Here is a 19882-nt window from a genome sequence, read left to right as displayed (position 1 = left end):
GGTTTGAGCCAGGGGCGAGTTACGCCACTGTGCTCCGTAACCGCGGCGTCCAGTCTGTCTAGAAAAAAAACCGTTTGTCCCTTCGCGTTGCGTCTTTGAGCTGGTGCGCTATGCACGTGCTGGACGATTATGGATCACAGTGTAAATAACCCAGGTCAATGAGACCGCTGTTCGCAGTGTAACAAAGTTTGCTGCGCTGTGTTTAGTGTTCGCTGATAAGTAAAAATTACATAATGTTAGAAATGCATGAAACGTGTATTTGTTGGAAGTGATGCCATGTTAACAGCTTTTCTTAAAAATAGTCTCCGATTCTTTGGAAACCCTGCATTGAATAACCTGCTTCATCAGCATACTGATTCTGAAAGTCGGAACTAACATGGTATTTATTGGCCGTGCAATAAGCATGCATTCAAGCTGGAACCTGCACACTCACACTCTCTCAGAGAGTGTGGCATTCCAATACCTGTTAAATCTCACCTTTAAGTTACAAAGAACAAAACTTTGTTTAGGTCTAGATGGAGTAAAACTTCTATTAACATACCAAAAGCCAGATATGCTTCTCAGAGGTGGTGCAACTAATATGTAGACAAATGAGAGAACTTCTGCAAACTACTTGCATGAGGTAACTGCACTGTTAATGTGCAGTACTAAACACAGAGTCACCACTGGAAAGGGCAAGAGTCTACTCTAGAAATGCAGCCATCACAGTATTCAGATAATCATCATGGAGAATTCAGGTCATAAGATAGTTTATATTCACAGTTACTAGCTAGACAACAGAACAGATTATATGCATGGCTTTTTCTGTAGTGAGCTTTAGCAGGACATAGCAGCAGAAACAGTGGTTAATAAGTGAAATAATAGCAGGGTGGATCACTGCAGATGAGTTCCGTTTTTATGCCGGTATTGCACATCAGCTAAATGTCAGTGGAGGCCCTAAATGCCGGTGAATAAAACCCTATCAGATAAAGTCATGGTTTTAATTAGCAGAAATAAGAGGAGCTACATATTGTCTGAGAGATAAAACCATTTTATTTGTTAGCTTTATCAAAGTAACACAAACAAGAAGATAATTCACTGTTTACTTTTCCCTATATGACTGCCTTGCTGGCCTTTCTCACTGCTTTGCTTATGTTAGGTCCCTCTCATGGTCAACAGTTCTTCCACTGGTCCGAAGATCACAAACGTATCTGATGTATTTGTCTACCTTAGCATTAGGTGACAGTGTAGTTATGTCTTGAAATGGGTATTTGTTCCATTCAGAATCTAATGTTTGAATGACTACTTAATCTGGAGTGACACAGCTACAGAAACCTGCAGAGCACCAGCTGACATCTACGAGTGATTGAGTTGTACTTTCCCACATTTTCCCTTGCTTATTTTGCATCCATAAAGATCAGGTCTTTAATTTGTGGAGACTTCGAAAGAAGAGGAATTTATGTTTCTTTGTAGAGTAGTATGAGGTGTATGATAATGCACAGTAGTATCTTAAATGCCTTCAACAATTCCTTAATATAGAGATGTGGTAAATAAGTACACATTTGAAACTGTATTTACTTGTTTCTGTTTATTGCTTTTTGACTAGATATATTAAGTGAACGATTCATACACTAACATTAAACTTAACATTAGTTAAGGCTCAGTACTTCCATGACAGTAAAACAATCAAGCCCAATCCAAAAACAATCAAGAAAGATCCCAATCCTTATCTCACAATCAGCAGAACAATAGGTAATAATTAGGTATAACTGTGAAAGATAAAATCATTTGACATGTTAAGTGGTTTATCTATCTGATTAGAATGAAGTATTTTGCAGTCTGCAATGGTCAGCGTGACACCTAACAACTTGATGGGGAGCAATAAGAACTAAAGAACACTTACTCATTTATCCATGGTTGATACTTAACAAGACCATGAACAAAAAAAATCTAATACAGTTTCCTCAGTAGCAACAGCTACTAAAAATGCAGTGAAGAGTAACTATGTCTTAGTGACACTAGACTTTTTGTCCATTTCGATGGAATCTGGAGCAATAAAACTGACACCAGTTCCAAGGTCTGAGCGTCTCAAAGATAATTCAGAGGGAGGAATATGACGTAGCTCTCGGCGAGATAGTTTCACTGGCGTTACTCCTTGAAACTGTGTTACGGTCTCCCTTCTCTGGATGATGGAAGGTAGCTGAGGATGAGATTTTGAAGGCTGGGCTTCATCTGTTCCTGTTTTGTCATCACCAATGCTCAATAAACATTCTTTGTTGCACCCAAATTCTGAAACATCTCCAAGCTTGTATGAACTCTGCTGTGCTCTTAAGATACTTGTTCTTTCTGTTTCTTTTATTTTCCCTGGTCGACTGTTGGTTTCAGGCTTAAGTGTCAACTTGAATTCTTCAGAAGCAACTTCTGCTTCGTCTTGACAAGATGCCTTGTCACCAGCACTGTTATCTAAAGTGATATTTATCAGGAGATAAATAGATAAAAGTTACAAAAAATTAACAGCATCTCACATTTTGTCCTTTCTGTTAAAAAGTTTGTCACCTACAAAAATATCAGAGGTACTAGCTGTTACTTTCCTCTGACAACATCCTGGTAGTGCAAGCCTCACCATTCTAACTTGTATCCTAGTAGGCAGTCTTAAAACAACTGAACCATGATAGTCAAATATGAAATTATTCATATATTGAAAACCAGTCAACAATTACTCTAGCACAACATATAAACCACATTCTGCACATTTGACTGTAACGTACACATAGGGCTGTCCTGGTTTGGGCTGGGATAAAGTTAATTTTATTCCTAGTAGCTGGTACAGTGCTGTGTTTTGGATTTAGTGTGAGAATAATGTTAACACACTGATGTTTTAGTTGTTGCTAAATAGCACTTAATCCTAAATTAGGGATTTTTCTGTACCCTATGCTCTGACAGCGAGGAGGTGCACAAGAAGCTGGGAGGGAGCATGGCCAGGACAGCTGGCCCGAACTAGCCAAAGGGATATTCTATACCATAGGATGTCATGCTCCGTATAGAAACTGGGGGAGTTGGCAGGGGAGGGATCACTGCTCAGGCATCAGTCAGCTGGTGGTGAGCAATTGCGCTGTGCATCACTTGTCTTATCTTGGGTTTTATTTCTCACTCTCTTTTTATTATATTCCTTTTCATTACAATCATTATTATATATTTTTTATTATTATTTTATTTTAGTTACTAAAACGTTCTTATCTCAATGCGTGAGTTTTACTTCTTTTTTCCAATTCTACTCCCCGTCCCACTGAGAGCGGTGAGGAGTGAGCAAGCAGCGGCGTGGTGCTTAGCTGTTGGCTGGGGTTAAACCACAGCAAGGGTGTTATTTTTAAAGTTCAGCAACAAATTATAAAGTGTTTTTATGACACTGCATGGCAGCATGCCTCAAAATGTATTCAAAATAAAAATAACTAAATATAGAATATTTCTTATAAAACTTATGAACATATGTATTTGAAAAAGTCGGATATTCACAAGGACCTTCTCCCTCCTCTCCTTGCTACAATTTGGCTAGGATGGGTGTTTCCCCACACGCATACATGTCCTGAAATACATGCTTCTTTGTATACTAGACAGAGAATAGCCTTTCCCATGCTCATTTATAATCTAACCTCTGGTATATTCATGTTTACAGTTTGACAGTGTGCTTCATAGTAATGAATGTGTTGGCTCATCATCCTGCCTAGAGGGCAACGGCTGAGCCTTAATTCACTCTGGGAGCAGCAGGTATGGGATCAGCATCTATGTGTTAGGAAGGCATCGCACTGCCCGAGTGGAAAGAAACAGAAGCAACCATCAGGAGGAAGAACCAGCCATGCTGAGCCTTAAGCAGAAACACAGGGCCAAGAAGGCTGTATTGCGCATATGAGATATTGGTGGTGGCATCGAGAGGTGCGAGACAACCAGAATAGTGACAGAAATGGAATGATTTTTTTCTCCTCCACCTTAATGGCTTTGTTGTAGGTCTGGATTCTAGCACGTAGAACATGGAACAATTAAAAACTTACAGGAGCAGTTGGTTGTTGGTTTGCTTTTGGTTTTTTTTTGTTTTTTGGTTTTTTTGTGTGTCAAAGCACAGAATCACGCTAGAAAGCTTTTTTTTTTTTTTTTTTTCCTACAAGTGTATAAATCCTCTCTTTTAGCCTTAGTAAGTAAGTAGCTAAAGTAAGTTAGTAACTGAAACTATGAAATTCTTCACTGACAATCTCCCAGTAAGTAACTTCTGTGAAATCAAGTGCTGGGAGCAGCCTATCTAAAAGCATAGCATATGACAGAGCTGTTAGTTACAATGTGATTCAGACCCTTTCAGATAGTAAAATTCCTCAAACAACAGTTTGAGGTTGTAGATGCTGAAATTATGTTAGACTCCAGAGAAAACAGAACAAGAATTTAAACCATTGGTATACCACTGCTACAGCTACAAACCAACGTTGTCCCTCCTTTGAAACTGGAGGAGAGGTGTAATATATTCCTGGAGAGCAGTTAGATCAGTAAAATTATGATTTTTATGTCTATCTGATACACTTCTGTGTGTTCACCACCCTTCCAATGGTTTATGGACAATTGCATAAATATTTTAAGGTAATATACTTACATTTAGTGGATGCCAATAATTGATGGGATGACTCTCCAAAGAGGCCTTTCACTTTCTTCTTCAGCTCTCGGCTGGTTTTCTTATAGAAAAATAAGTCTTTTTCCAGTTGCTGGACTTTTACTTCATATCCTTTCAAGGTTTCTGCAATGCCTTCACTATCTTGTTCTAGGACAAGTAAAACTAGTTTAAGAACCAAGTATCACTGTGTGGAAAATCAAGATGCCCAACTAGACAGAATATGCCTTGTATCTTGCTGACGCTTTGCCTGCAGTGTGTACACTTTATCTAGTATGACACACGATCGAAAAGGCCATGCCAACCCTGCTTGTCAGTTTTAATAGGAATATTCAGAAGATCAAGATCAGTAGGACTGGTATCTTTCAACTTCCCAGTATCAGCAACTTCAATATGAAAATACAATAATTCTGATACTGCTTTAAAAAAATATTCAGTTTTCCGTTCATACAGACACCAAGTGTCTGTTCCTCAGCATCCTACACAACATCAGAATTAGTGACAGCCAAAACATATCTCTGAACCTTATTCTTTTTTTTTTTTCAGTTGGAATATAGTTATTTCTCAGTAGTGACTGAAGATACTACTTGCTGTACAATCCCCCCCCAAGAAACAAATACCTCTGAAATGATGCAGTATTAACTGTAGTTTTTTCTCATGTTCTTTGTGTTGTAGGGTCAGCTGCCTGTCACACTGCAACTTCATGTGTTCAAGTGCAGATTCTAATTCACGTATCATGTTTTCCTGGTCTATGACCTTCATTTCCTGTTCTTCAATCTGCAGTTGTAATTTACGTTCAGACTCTCGTAGGCCAACCATCTAAGAAAGAAATACACTTCTTTTGATTTATCAAACCCTTTTAATAAAAGCTTTTACCCTTCTGCTTAATAGATTAAAGCATACAAAAGCAATGGTCTCTACAGGCCATGAGTTTGTATTGGAAACAGACTTGCCCACTGCTCCAAATTCACACTTCAGAAATGAGCTCTGTACATTTTGATCAAATGGACTAGTGGATTTTTTAAATACCCTGTACAGAATCTAAACTGAAACAACAGTGTTCTCCTGATTCTCGAAAGCTTCCAACATGCATCCCACAGACAACCTGTTCACAAAATCACCCAGGGTTCATCCAAGGTCACAAACACCCACCATATCCTAATGCATTTCATTTTTATGTTTCCAGATGTCAGAATGATTCTTCAACATGTGGTTGTACACACTGCAGGCAGTGTCCAGATTTAGAAAAAAAATAGGAATACTAGCCTGAGCTTTATGAAGCCTGCAGTTGGGAAGAATTTCAATATGACACTACTGTTTAAATATGTTGCTACTCCAAAAGTTAGCACCATAGAGGTCTGGAAGGGAGCAAGGAAATTTCCAGATTTGCAGCACCTTTTAAGCTAATGACCTCAAACCAAGATATACAAAATTAAGACACAAATATGCTATTTAGCTTAATGTAAACATTAAAAATATCTGAATTAGTAGATCTATGTAACCCGAAGAGATTTTCACCAAAAGTTTGTTAAATTTATGTTTATTTCTTGACACCATTTCATTATTTAGAATAGTAACAGAAAATAGGATAAAATATTATTCACTAGCCAAAACAAACCTTGTTGAAATATTTGAAAAGAATAGCTCTGAGCTCAGCAGCAGACAGAGAAACTAGTTTTCCTATTACATTAGTCTCACTCTGTGAAAGAATCTGAGAAGATGACCTAAGCAAGTGCTGGCGATTCTGAATACTTTCATTCTTGTAATCAATAGCAGCCTCCAGGGCTTCAATTCCTTCTTCCAGCTGGAAAAGGACATGTTCTTCCTACAGAGAAACACATAAGTGAGATCTTTAAAAAAAAGTGTAGAATTAACCGTTCTATACATAAGACATCTTCAACTGCATTCTCAAGAGTGAAACTATAGGGGAAGACAAACTAGTAGTAGTACAGAAAATGGAAAAATAAGAGGTAGAGTACAAATCTAGAACACTTGTCTTTTTCTGCCATAGTACCCCTTCCATGCTACAGATGTTATAAATGAGTTCAGACTTATTAAGATTTTAAAACCCAACTCCAAATTTATTGTTTGAATAGAGACAAGCAAACAGTGCTGGGTGTGCCGGGAGTCTCTGCTCCACCAAGACACACACCTTACATAACAAAACCGAGTCTTTTTATAGTGTAGTCCTTATACATATTCATGAGGATGGGTGTGCTCCCTGAGGGGTCTGCGAAGTTGTAAACAAGTTTCGGGGGCTTTTCTCGGGTTTCCATCATAGAGGGGGGGAATGACTCAGCATGGAGGATGACTCAGCACAGGTGTATTCGCAGTCATAGTCTGAACAAGTCTGGACATGACACTACCTGGTTTGATGATGGAGGCCATTTAAACTCCCCTCTAACAACAATTGATCCTAACAACAAGAACTATGTGCATAACATCTTATTTCCTAAAAAAAGTACAAAAGCATTTAGGAGTTCCATACATAAGAGAATTACATTTTATCACTCACGTGGGCATGAATCAGACAAACATATCTCACACAGAGGTCTATCAAATGGTTCATCACAAAAACTAAAGTCATGTTTCCCTTTTTATTCTTCCCTCATCCTCCCCACTTTGACTTCTGCTATTATTTTTTTGGTTGTGCTAAGTTTTCTGTTGGATTAATGAATAAATCAGGACATCAAGAAGTTTGGTGACAAAAACTTGTGTAGGAAAGTGGCAGAAATGCATGACCTGAAGCACTGCAGAAGATTTTGAGTAGTGAGGCAAGTAGGATTGTTTCTGGCACATTATTACCTCAGCTACATACCCATACTGCCTCTCAAGACCTAAAAATAATCTGTACATTTTATATGAGTTTATTATGTCTTCAACTCAAGTGTGGACCACCCAGGTAATATGACCTATTTTTGCTGTAAAAATATGGAGGCCTTCAGGTGAAGTTTGCTTTTTCACAAAATCCTATAAAAAAATCAAGGGCCATCACTATGCAAGTCTTGTTCTGTGTCCTGACATTAAAATATCTGCCTATGATAAACTGATGAACTTCTAGATCCCTTATTTCTGTTTATATGATCCTCAGGCCAGTGGAGTTTGTCAAGGCACTAACTGAATTAAGTCCCTCTGAACATAAACTTTATTCACTGATAAGTAACTAGTGCTATCATAGCAGTATTTTAACTTTGCTATTTACAAAAGTACCCAACCTCCGTTCCTTGGTTTTAGCTTACCTAATATTTAGCTTATCTAACATTTCAGGTTGGAACACTTTATTATACAACACTACCTAAAACTTATATTTATCTCAAAGGTGCTTACTTACTTCAGTTGACAACACTTTACCATCTTTCAGTTTCTCATCCACGCTATTTCTTCTTCTGAGCAGCTGATCCCTTTCCATCTGGAGAGCCTGAATTTTTTCCAGAATGTCTGTTTTATCTTCAGTGCTGCTGCCCTGAAGCTGCATACCTTTATCACACAGTTCCTGATCCAGCATACTTAAGCGAGTAGACAATTTCATACTATCTTTGTTTAAAGCCTAAAAAAACCCACAGCAACCATAGATAAAAAACTGAGATACTCCTTCCAGTAAGAAAAATGTAGGTGAGACTCATATTCTGCAGTGAAAGACTTGTCTGCTTCTTACAACAGGACCTCTATTTTGAGTAGACAGCTACCCTAAAATCTACTATTTACTCAAAAGATGAAAGAAAACAAAAACACTCAATGTGCAGTTTTCTACACGCTAAAAATTAAAGGGACTAGTCATTATAAGTGACAATGATACTTAAATTTCTGTTCACTTTTGCTACTGAAAAATAAATAATGCAAAATGTTTCCCTGTCATGTTCTCTAGTTTGCAAAAGGACCGAGTAATTTTTAGATGTCATATTATTTAATGCTCTGCAATAACAGAACTCCATAGTTCAGATTGTTTTGTTTTGTTGTTGGAATTTTGGGCAGAAAAAGTGAATAAAAATTATTCTGTGTTATTCATATGTTAAATGTTGATTTGCCCAAGCCACACAATAACTTCATGGCACTGGTAGAGACGCAGGTCACATGGCTTGAGCATCTTCTGCTACCAATCTGCGCCGCCTGCCCGCCCCCCCCCCCGCCCAAAACCATCACCATCTTTCAGTCAGCACTCTTAACTGTGGTGAGTTTTGTGGTTTTTCTTAAATCACCTGGCTAGATCTCAGTTTCTTGATTTCCAGGTGGCTCTTCTCTTGCAATAATGCTTCTTTTTTGGCTACAATAGCTTCCCTTTTCTTTAAATCTTCTTCTAGTTCTGCTAACTGTTGGTGCTGTTGGAGAATTCTTTCCATTTCTTCATCCAGCCATTTCTTTTGCTCTTCTAATTTCTAAAGTTTAAATAGAGATCCAGAGAGCATTAACCAGGACTTTTGGGGTGAGAATTTTATTATTATGTTTTTCCTTTTTTAGAATAACTGATAAAAATGTAGAAGAAATTGACATTTCTAATGTTAACATTAATTCTGCAACAAAATCTTGACTCAGAATAATACTGAAATTGGACTGACTTAAAAAGGGGCTCAGAATTGTTATATTGCTACATCTTGCATAAATTAATTTGTATCAGATGCCTCTAATGAAATGTATTCTTTTTCCAAGAACAGTTATGTAAATAGATGTCTTCTATAGAATCACAGCAACTAGGTTTGGAAGGTACCACAAGAATTCAGCTAGCCCATCCTCAATGCATTATAGCTGCCCTAGACCAACTATTTGTGGAAAAACATTGACAAGAAATTATGATGTTGAAAGACAGTAAACGAGAGCTCTGATCCTGCCAGCATCCAGCCCATTATAAATTTATTCTGAAGCCACAGTTTATCAGTGGATATATTCTGAGTAAGTCTAAAAAGTTGCCTTTATTTAACTTTAAAATTTCTTTTTACCTTTAAAGACTTTGGCTAACTCATGAAACTCTCATGTTTCAATGTCCACATCTGAAATAATGTATGTGGCACTGCTGCATAGGATACCTACTTTTCTAACTCTGTTAGGAACAACCAAAACCACAGATCTCTGTCATTTATGTCAAAGGAGAAAACAAACCCAAAAAAACCATGGAACATTTATAACAGAGCTCATCGGGATCACCCTCAAACCTACCAGTCAACCAAACATATTGAATTCTCAGGTCTCTGAATCAGCATCTTCGACAAATCATAGAAAGAAAAGACAGTAAAGCCTCTCCTTTCCTTCACTCAAAAACAGTACAAGAGCTGCTAGACTATACTCCCAATTTTTGCTACAGCAAAAAAGAAGACAAAACTCTTCTTCCAAACACTTTACAAAGATGACTACGGATGAAGAAAGAATTTTTTTTTCAGGGCCCACACAGATTCAGAATGCATTAGCTACCTGTAGCTTCTGTGAAGTTCCCACTGAGTTATTTTTCTTCTTTTTAAATGCAGCAATCTCTTTATCCTTAAGTTTAAGGATCTTCTGTTGTTGCTCCATCTTTAGTTGAAGTTCCTATAAACAAACAAGAAGTCCCATTCTTCTTACCTCAGTCAGTCTGTTTTTAAAATGCATTTAATGTCGGAGTCCACACAAGTATATAATCTGAAATACTGACCCTAAATTTACATGTAAATTTGCAATTCAAAGCTAGACAGCATATAATTAAAAAAAAAAAAGCTGAAGAGAAAGTCAAACTGATGATTTCTGTGAAAATGTTTATAGACAATTATTCAGTGCATTGGTCAAGAAAGTCATTCCTTAAAACTATGGAAAGTCTGGCAGTATAGTTTATAGTCTTTGGGGAAGCAAAGGCAAACTGGCTCATCTCATTCTTTGTCATAAAGAAACAGGAAGAATCCTACTTTTATTTGTTGCTGGTCCCGCTGAATCTCTGCTTCTAGTTGCTTCTTTTTTTCACTCTCCTCACACAGTCTCTTCTGCAGCTGAGTCTGCCGGTGCTTCATCTGAGCCACATTCTGCTCAAGTTCTGTTGCTTGTCTCTCATTTTGGTTAGATAATGAAGCCAGATTCTTAGTGTCTTGCTGCTTCTTTTGTAAGGCCTGAATGTTCAGGGCAAATTTCAGCTTAATAGCAGGAAAACTTAAAACATGACTCAACTTCATTCTTTATTTCACTGAATTCTTAAGAGTCAGCAAGACTTACTAACTTCTGCCCAAACAATCACTCATTATTTCTGTGGTTTCTGAGCTATCTGGTAAAGTTGGTACAGACAGAATTAATCTCAAGCAACATGAAAAGGTAAAGATAGAGCTCATGCCTGGCAATTCAATGAAAGTAGTAAAATCTAACAGAAATCACAGCTCTGGAAAATGTGCAGAGACATAACAGTGCCACAATGCTGGTCCTGAGCTCAAGTCAATAAACCAACTACCTCTTTCTGTATGGGGCTTGTCTGATCCACCATTCCAGGACTGAGAAGCACAGAGCACCTAAACTGGCCCTGTAGAGAATTTAAACTTAGTTATGGCAGAACTTAAAAGCATAGGGTCAGTACCAAACAAATGTGACTGTATTGGGCCTGGTCTTGCAAATCATCACAGTGATTTGCTTAGAGATAGAATTTATATAGTATTTTCATAAAACATCCATTTTATTTATGGCAGGTAATAAATTTGTAATAGTCTTCTTGTGTAGGTTCTTTTATACTACATACAATGGTGTATGAGCATCTCATATCAACCACCTCTTTCTTGGTTTCTTACCTACCAAGAAAATACTGTATGTATGTAACCACATATATGTTTAATAGAATTCTGAGTAGAGTAGGATTAAATTTCTCATCAGCTACTTCAATCTAATCAGCTTCCAATGTGTGAAACTGGTGTGAGTTTTACAAGCAGAGTTCAAAGTTGGTAGTGAGACAGAGATTTGAAAATCTTAATGGTCAGATCAGAAATACCTGCACTTTCAGGTTAGCTGCATCCATCTTCTTCCTGAACTCTTTTTGTAACTTGGCTTTGTCAGGAATGTCTCTCAGCTCCTTAGTCTCCAGCTCCTGAAGCCGCTTTTGTGTTTCAGCCAGTTCCATTTTGGCCTGCTCAGATTCTTGCTCCAGTTTAGTTATCTTCAAAGAATACTGCCTGCTTACAGACTGAGCATCCTTACCTTAAAGACACCATAGCCAAGTAGTTTAAAAACAGCAGGATAATCAGTTGGAATGTAATAATTCTGTAGTTGAAACATTTTCCAACCCTAAAGGAACATACAGTTCCTTTCTAACTCTGAAATAAAGAAGTCTTAAACCTGAATTCTTCATGAGTCATGTGATGTCACCAAATAAAGTGCTATCTGAGCATCAAAACCAGTTAAATTCTGCTGCCTACTGCAGTTTTTGCCAAAATGGCTCTCCTGTATTTCACAAATTTTGCTTTTTCCAGAAGAATATGACATTTATTTGTTACTCAACTTTCAGCTTAATAAATAGTAGACAACTTTGGATGGCGTTTCCACTCTCTAACTAGCCCTATTTGGGTGATCTTTCCCAAAGTAATATTTTTGGGGGTACAGAATCTTTCTCAGTGCCAAAAGACAATCTCAAGAGAAGGTATACACAGGAGAAGAGTGTGATGGAAGGGGCTGAGCAAAGAGATCCTTACTGTCATCATAAGGCTAGTTTCTGGCAGGCATATATATACCAGGACAGCTGTGTAAGGGATGTAGGCTAATAGGGACACTGACCTTTTCCCTCACCCACTTCTGACTCCTGCTTCTCTACTGCAGTGCTGGGAATTCTTACATTCCTAGCACAGTGATGTATCTTCTCTCCTATCCCAGACACCATGTGACAAATGCATGTCCGTGAAGGGATCAGTAGCACTGAATATACATGAAAAATTACACTATTGGTGGGTAAAAGCAATAATCAGCAAAGCATAAAAAATATTTAACAAACACATCTGTGTATGATAGCAGAGTAGGCTGTAATCAAAATTTACAGCCTTCATTGCAGTCATGGCAAGTAATTAGTGAAAGTTATTAATCTTTAAATTAGAAGTATTCTTGCATAAGATAATTACATAAAAACTAAGACATGCAGGGCTTCAGAAGTTTTGTCCCTTTTGTTTCTAAACTTCTTCATTCTAATTTTCCCTACAGTAGCCAGTTACCTGTTCTTACTAATTCCTTAATAAGTTCCTCTTTCATTTTGATATTAAGTGCAAGTTCTCTCATTTTTTGCTCGGCCTCAGTGAGTCTCAACTCTGAATTCTTTAACTTCTGCATGTTAAAAACATGACTTTTCTGGAGGCTGTCAATCTCTTCACCTTGAAAGAAAACAAAGCAATATGGAGATCAAAAATCTATCCAAAAGATAGTGCTCTGGAACATTGTATGTGTGGATTTCTTCCACATGAAGCAAAAGAATCAAAAGGATAGAATAGCACAGAGAGTCTTTTCCCTGCCGTGTGTCTAAACAGGAAAAGATGGTAGGCACTAGCATTTCAAGACCCTAAGTGGGAGGGAAAATATTCCTGAAATCATTTCAGTGCCTCTCTGATAAGATAATAGCATCTGTTTTCTTTTACTGAAGCAGTCCTCAGGATTTATATCTAAACAGCTGTTTGATGTGTGAACTGCTTTCTGGCTAGTAAGTATTATTTAAACATTAAGATCATGGACATCAGTTTCAGAAAGGGGAAGAAGAAGAGAATCTCAAAAGCCTAAGTTGAACTATAACCAAAAAAAATATTTTTGTCAAATACACATATTTGGCTGGGAAAAATAATTACATGTGCTAAAGACACTCTTGCATATTCTGACACTGTGGTAAGGTTTTCTCTCATGACTTCCATATTACCTGTGGCTGTGTCGGTTTGTAGTACAGATTTGTTGGATAAACCAGACTCGTGTACTTGACACTTCATGTCACTTAGATCAGGAAGAAAGCACAGAGAAGCCTGTTTCCGTGTCCATGTTAGGTTTATGGAATGCCTAAGGAAGAATGAATAACATGCTACATTACAAACACACAGGGTTTTTTTTCCTTTAAGCTTCATGAAAAGTACATGATCTTAACAGAGAAGAATCCCAAACTCACATAAGCATTTGTACCTTCTTTCCCATCTACTCTCCACGTCACTACCCGCCCTGATCTTCATGGTAGATTCTGGCCCCAAAACAACGATTATGCAATCTTTATTAAATCAAAAACCTTTGTCTATGCCCAGTTGGTCCCATATGTTAATTGTAAGTAACATTATAAACAGTCTCATATTATGCCAGGATTAGACAGTAATACTACCTTTGCTATACATTTGTCTGTAACAAAAATTAAAGAATAACAAAAAATTACTTAAAAGAGGTTTTCTTTTTGCTGCCTGTATTTTCCTCCTCTTCATCACTCTGATCAGAGAGGTGGCAGTGAAGGACTTTATCCTGATCTTCTATGTTGCTCAGTATCATCTGGCTGCGAGCACGGAATTTTGCCATTACCCGAGCCAAGCAGAAGGCAGGGGGGCTGGTATACAGCTGTCAAAAAGCACACAAAAAACGTGATGGTTAAAAACACTTGCAACTATTTAGCAATTCTTCACTGATATTTTTAAAATATTTCAATTTGAAAGTCTGTCATCACCTGGGCTTTTAAGCAAAATTACAGAGGTTTTCTATAATAACTCTGAATACCTTTGTAACAAAAGGTTTTTCAAGAACTTGGAGCACTTATTCCTAATGTGAAAGAAGGCACTGTTAATAAGTCATTATGCAACGTATTCAATATATTGGTAAGAATAATCATTCATTTTTGATAATGATTCATATTTGAACCCTCAGAAACCCCAGGAAAACACCAGCACTTGTAAGTGCTGATTTTAAGCCTGAACATTTTGGACAATTGTGGCATAGCATATGTTGCAAGACATTAAAAAGTAATTTTTCAGAGTCTTCAATGAGAAGGTAAACAGCATCTGAGAAAGACACCATAATTTGTCACGTCAAGTAAAGAAAGAAAAATTTAACATTTGGATAAACCTTACCTTTCGGGTCTCTGTCCCTGAAGGTGGATGAAGGGAGTGTAGCAGACTCTTTGTGAGTGGGACACTGTACGGCCTCCTTGCTGATGCCAGAACAGATGGCCCATCTCCACAAGTATTTGAAAAGTCCAAAGTTTTCACATCTGTAAACTTCTCTAATTTTTCTTTTAGCTGACCAATAAGCATTTGCTGTTCCACCATTTTCTCATTCTCATGGGGAAAAAAAAAAAAAACAAAGCAAAACTGTTGTTGATCATGAGCTCTGTATCATATACACCATTTCTAAATTCCTTAAAATGGTCAAGAATCTTGCAAATCACTCACTGACCCAAAATTCTTTTGCTGTGTACAGGGAAATTCTGCAACAAACCGAAAATTCTATGACATATCATCAATCTAACACACACACCCCAACCTCAATAAATTTTAGACACATTTTTGTCCAGAAAGACCTATTCCAGGTAAGTTACATTAGCTTATCTAGGCATCTAGCGAGAAGTAGATGACATACTTATCAGCCTGTGCTTGCTTTATGGAGAAATAAAATGGGAATTCAACAAAAATGTTCAAATGAAACACATGGTCTGAGTCTAAGTAATTAAACACGTATACAGGCTTCCTCTTCCTCTTTGAGCAGTTTCACTTTAAAGATTATTTGTATTAATAAATATGTACATGATCCCAGGATCCCTTGTATGGGCTACTTTTTCTTCTACCCAGCCTCAACTTTGTTGGTAGTGCTAGTCTGGAGAACTTACTTACTGCTTCTCCTACAGCAGTCTCCACACATTGTTCAAAACTACTTATCTTACCTAAACTGATTCATCCGTAAGGCCAAGATTATATCCATTTCCAACTCCCTCTATTCCTTTCAATTCATTTCAAAGTACCTTTAACATCTGGTCTAGTAACAACAGGAATGTTGAAGAATAGTTGGTGATAGTCAACAGAAAGTATTCAGTGAAATATATTTTGCATTCTCCTACTTTGACTACTACATTTTTATTGATGCTATATGTCTTGTTTTCTTAGACTGCAAGTTCCTTCCAAACACACATAGACAATGTCTTGGAAATTGACATTTTGTTGGAATACAATACATAATATTCCTGTGTCATAGCAAATAGAATATATATATGAATACCATACTTGTTATGATTTTGGAAGCAGTAAAGGCCAGCTGATCCACCTTGAAGCTATTATTTAAGCCTTTTAAATCTCTTTGTCCCCGATACCCTTGTACATACAATCCCACAGTGCAACACACCTGTTACATAAATACCTATGTGTATAAACATTTAACATTTACCTAGTACCTGCTACTTTTAAAGTTCTTATTCTATCACATATCACTAAATTACATATTCCTGTGAATACAACTTAAAATATTTGACAGAAGTGTTAGCTTTTTATTATTCTACTTATTTTATACGTTTTTACATAAAAGTGGCAGTATAGTGGATTAAGTACCAAAATGGTGCCTGAGAGCTCTCAAGCTTCTTTCCTGTCTCTGATACTGAAACAATCATGATCTTTTACCTGCACTGTGACTGCTTCTGTTCATTACCTCTATCTTGTATCCTCCAGAATTTATATAAGCATTATCTCAGTATAATAAGTTGACACTATGCTGTACAGGTTAAAAATAAAAATCAAACTAACCAGAGGTGACAGAAAAGAAAGAAAGTGACAGAGGGAGGAAAAAGATGATGACTAATATACTTACCTTTCAGTCATTGACTCTCCCCAATCCATCAGCAAACAAGAGGAAAAAGGAGAAAAAGTAGAATAAGGAGAAGAGTACTAGCTAGCCATGCTTATGCTTTTCTCTTTTTAAAAGTCAGATAGTAATTTATCTATTATCCACATGACAGGCAACGCTAGGATAATATTAACTATCCTATGTGTGGTCTCCTGGATCTTCAAATGTTACACACTTACTACCCATCGTAATTTCATTAGCAAGCACAAGATCTAGAAAAGGAAGGAGGCAAGCAGTGTTTCCACTATGTCATTCAGTTTTCTGTAAGAGTAAATGCTCAGAAAATGAAGATGAAATTCTGTCTTATAAAGTCAAAAGTAGTAATAGTAATTATTAATAAAGCTGTAACAAGATACATTTCTATACAGCCTTTCAATTAAAGCATTCTATAGGATCTTTATAGTCATTTTTTTAGATTCTAAAGAATCTTTAAAGGCCTTTCAAATCCTAATTCATTAATTGTCCTGAAACTACTTAGCAATAATACACATGTGGGGAGAGGGATCTGTGTTATGCTTTAGGAAGCATGGAGAGGGTGAATGATTCACCTCATGTTACACCGGAAGACTGTGGCACAGCTAGGCTAATACACAAATTTCAGGAATCACACTATTGTGCTTCATCCACTAGATGAGCTCAATTCATCAAGTGATACAGCAATAACTCAAACAAAATGCCCATAAGACTTGACAGGTAGTTATGTCCAAAAAAACCCTGAGGGACCTGTCTTGAAATAATGAATGCATTCATACACTGGAAGAATGGTTCAGTACAGTGTGTACCAGAGGAAAAATACCTGTAATCTATGTGTTTCTTGAGCCTCCTTTAAAGATTCCAGTTGTTCTTCATTTTCCTGTAGTAATGTCTTTATCTGATTCTGCAGCATCTGCAGTTCATGATCCTTCTGGCTAAATACTTCTTCATCCATAACTAGGGCCTGCTAGATAATAAAAGAAAAGTTCAGGTGGGGAAAAGGAGGAATTCTTATTCTTACAGTTGGAAAATGGATAAAAAACCAACAACACCCCAAAACCTCATTTGTTGTTAAAAGATGTGATCAGAACTGCAAAGTTTTGAGGTACGTATGGAAAATTGTCTAAGTGGTTATCTGTGGTTTCTACCAGTTATTTCTTCACTTCTGTTTCATCTACTGATTTTTTTCCAACAAGTTTCTTTTTTCCAAAGGGAATAATGTACCCATAATCAAAGCTACTTTATTGAAGTATATATCTAAACCCAATTATTCTCTTTAGGGTGCTGTGAGATGTAGCCACAAGATCTCAGCATCAACCATAAGATTACTACTACACTTTTCAAATTAAAAAATAAGGACAGCTGTCCACATTCTGCAACTCAGGTAACAGTCTAAAGATTTAAAGAAACCATAAGAATGCTTCTTCAGATGTTCTTGTGGATAAATAATCCCATATTGATGGAAGGATAATTCCAAATGTTGTTAATCTTCCAGAAAGTCTGTAGAAGCCAAATACAAAGTATGGAAGCATCATGTCTTACTGTTCTAAAACTGGATACTTCTGTACCTTTCTTCCAAGAAAAGACAACTTTTAATAGCTTTTAAGAATGCACTCAAGAACCTGAGGTTTCTTTAGAGAATAGAACTTTTTGCAAAGTCTATGTACCAGTGCAAATGTTTCTACTAAACGTAGTTGGTAAGGCTATCCTGTCCGCCACTGCTGCTATATCATTATGCAAAGTGAGCCAACTACAGAAAAAAAAGAAGCTTCCACAGATGTTAGCATGGTGACAGAGTGGGGCAGGATGAAGCGACAAAAAACTAAGTGGTATATTGCCCGTATTGTATTAAACTAAAATCAGAATATGTTTTCTCAGTTGTATTGTGTGTAGGTGTCAATGGTTTGGTGGGGGTGACTGCAGGGGAGGTTTCTGTGAGAAGAGACCAGGGTTTCCCCATGCTGGACACAGCCGGTTCCAGACAACTCCAGTGGACCCACTGCAGGGAACCACTGAGCCCCTCAGCCAAGATGGTGGTGCCTCTGTGATAATATATTTAAGAAAGGGCACAAACTGTGAGACAGGCAGAAAAGGAGGGAACCAAAAGAGTGAGAAAGAGCAGAGTGAACACCAGGAAGAGAAGAAGGAGGAGGTGCTCCATGGTGGAGCAGCAGATACCCAAACTGCAGCCTAGGGAGGACCCACGCTGGAGTAGATGGATATTCCTGAAAGAACCGCTGCCCATGCAGAGCCCAGCCGAACAGGAGGAAAGGTGCGAGGAGGAAAGAGCAGCAGAGAGAAACTGCTATGTACTGACCATAAACCACCCTGCTATGTCGCGGCAGCACTAGGCAGTGAGGGAGAGGAGTACGGAGTGAAGGAGTGAAGATAAGCCTGGATAAGCTGGGGAGGAAAGGTGTTGTTTTAGTGTTTGTCTTTTTGTTCCCCACTACCCAAACAAGTAATTAACTTTTATTCTTTTAATTGGCAATAAAGTAAACAATTTTTCCCCAATTCGAGATTGTTTTTTAACTGGTAAGCAATCTCCCTGTCTTTATCTCAACGCACAAGGCTTCTCATTCCTGCTCTTCCTATTTCTCTCCCTGAGTCTTGCTGATGGAGGGGTGAATGAGTGGCTGGGTGGGAGTTGCGCTGTTAGCTATGGCTAACCCACTATGCCATTATTTTTATTTTGTGTAAGATGGCATTATCCAGGCAATCATAGGTGTTAGCAAAGAAATAATGTATGTACACACACACAAGAATTTGTCCACCATTAGGTATTAAATCTGTCCATATGCAAGTCCTGCTCTAGAGCCTGTACTGTCTTGTTTATTTTAGCCTCTCCCTAACCATCTCCTCCTAGCTGTGGATGGCATGCTCACCAGGGGAAATTTAAGTTTAAACTCAGCTCTTACACTGTTTTGAACCTGGGAAACAGAGGTTTAAAATAAGCTACAGAAGAAAACCAAGAAGTAAGAAAAAAGCTGTGATTTAGATTGATTGAGAACAAAGACAAGACAGAATTTGCGCATGCAATTGCCTGATAACAAGTTACAGGCTTATCACAGTTTGATGTGCAAACTGAAAATCGGTTATATGTTATAAAATTCTAACTTGTGGCAGCACTGTCTCCTTCTACTACAAGAGACTCATACTGGTTTTTCTGAGCTGTTCATCTTATGTCAGAACTTCACTCAGTTTTAAACTAGTCTACAGGTAAAGTTACAAAATTAATTTTAATTTGAGGCTCTGTTTATTGTACAATAATCTGCATTAGATGTTTTGTTATTTGTAGTCAACATTTTAACTCAGTCCATCCAAAATACTCACTTCCTAAATGTATATGGGGATGTTCCCAAAAATAATATTTATTTGATCATGTGTCAGTTCTGTGAGGAGACATTATCATGCTTGAGAAGGCTGAGAGCTCTTCTCCCCATAGGTCATTGTGTAGCACTATTATCTGCTATCTGAGAAAGAGCATGACAGCTTCCTCATGGGATATCTGCATGCTAAGAATACCAC

General features: G+C 37.5%; 1 protein-coding gene across 3 annotated transcripts in view; it reads right to left on the bottom strand.

Annotated features, from left to right (window-relative positions):
• Positions 1-1552: 1552 nt before the first annotated feature.
• The window catches only part of KIF27 (kinesin family member 27), a 31776-nt gene continuing 13446 nt past the window's right edge, over positions 1553-19882 (bottom strand). The window contains exons 5-19 of one of the 3 annotated variants that reach the window (XM_074812256.1): positions 17178-17321; positions 14623-14829; positions 13941-14116; positions 13446-13579; positions 12757-12912; positions 12329-12466; positions 11550-11755; positions 10492-10689; positions 10028-10141; positions 8824-9000; positions 7959-8174; positions 6246-6452; positions 5248-5446; positions 4613-4777; positions 1553-2442 (exon numbers count right to left, since the gene is read on the bottom strand). In XM_074812256.1, the coding sequence (XP_074668357.1) occupies positions 1982-2442; positions 4613-4777; positions 5248-5446; positions 6246-6452; positions 7959-8174; positions 8824-9000; positions 10028-10141; positions 10492-10689; positions 11550-11755; positions 12329-12466; positions 12757-12912; positions 13446-13579; positions 13941-14116; positions 14623-14829; positions 17178-17321 (2898 nt within the window). In that variant the 3' untranslated portion in view covers positions 1553-1981. The remainder of the gene's footprint in view (positions 2443-4612; positions 4778-5247; positions 5447-6245; positions 6453-7958; positions 8175-8823; positions 9001-10027; positions 10142-10491; positions 10690-11549; positions 11756-12328; positions 12467-12756; positions 12913-13445; positions 13580-13940; positions 14117-14622; positions 14830-17177; positions 17322-19882) is intronic. The other 2 variants (XM_074812254.1, XM_074812255.1) reach the window with 2 other exon arrangements.

Source organism: Strix aluco, chromosome Z (genome assembly GCF_031877795.1).
Source record: "Strix aluco isolate bStrAlu1 chromosome Z, bStrAlu1.hap1, whole genome shotgun sequence".
Taxonomy (NCBI): Eukaryota; Metazoa; Chordata; class Aves; order Strigiformes; family Strigidae; genus Strix; species Strix aluco.
Note: the sequence above shows the minus strand (reverse complement) of the source record. Positions and strands in the feature narration are given on the sequence as shown.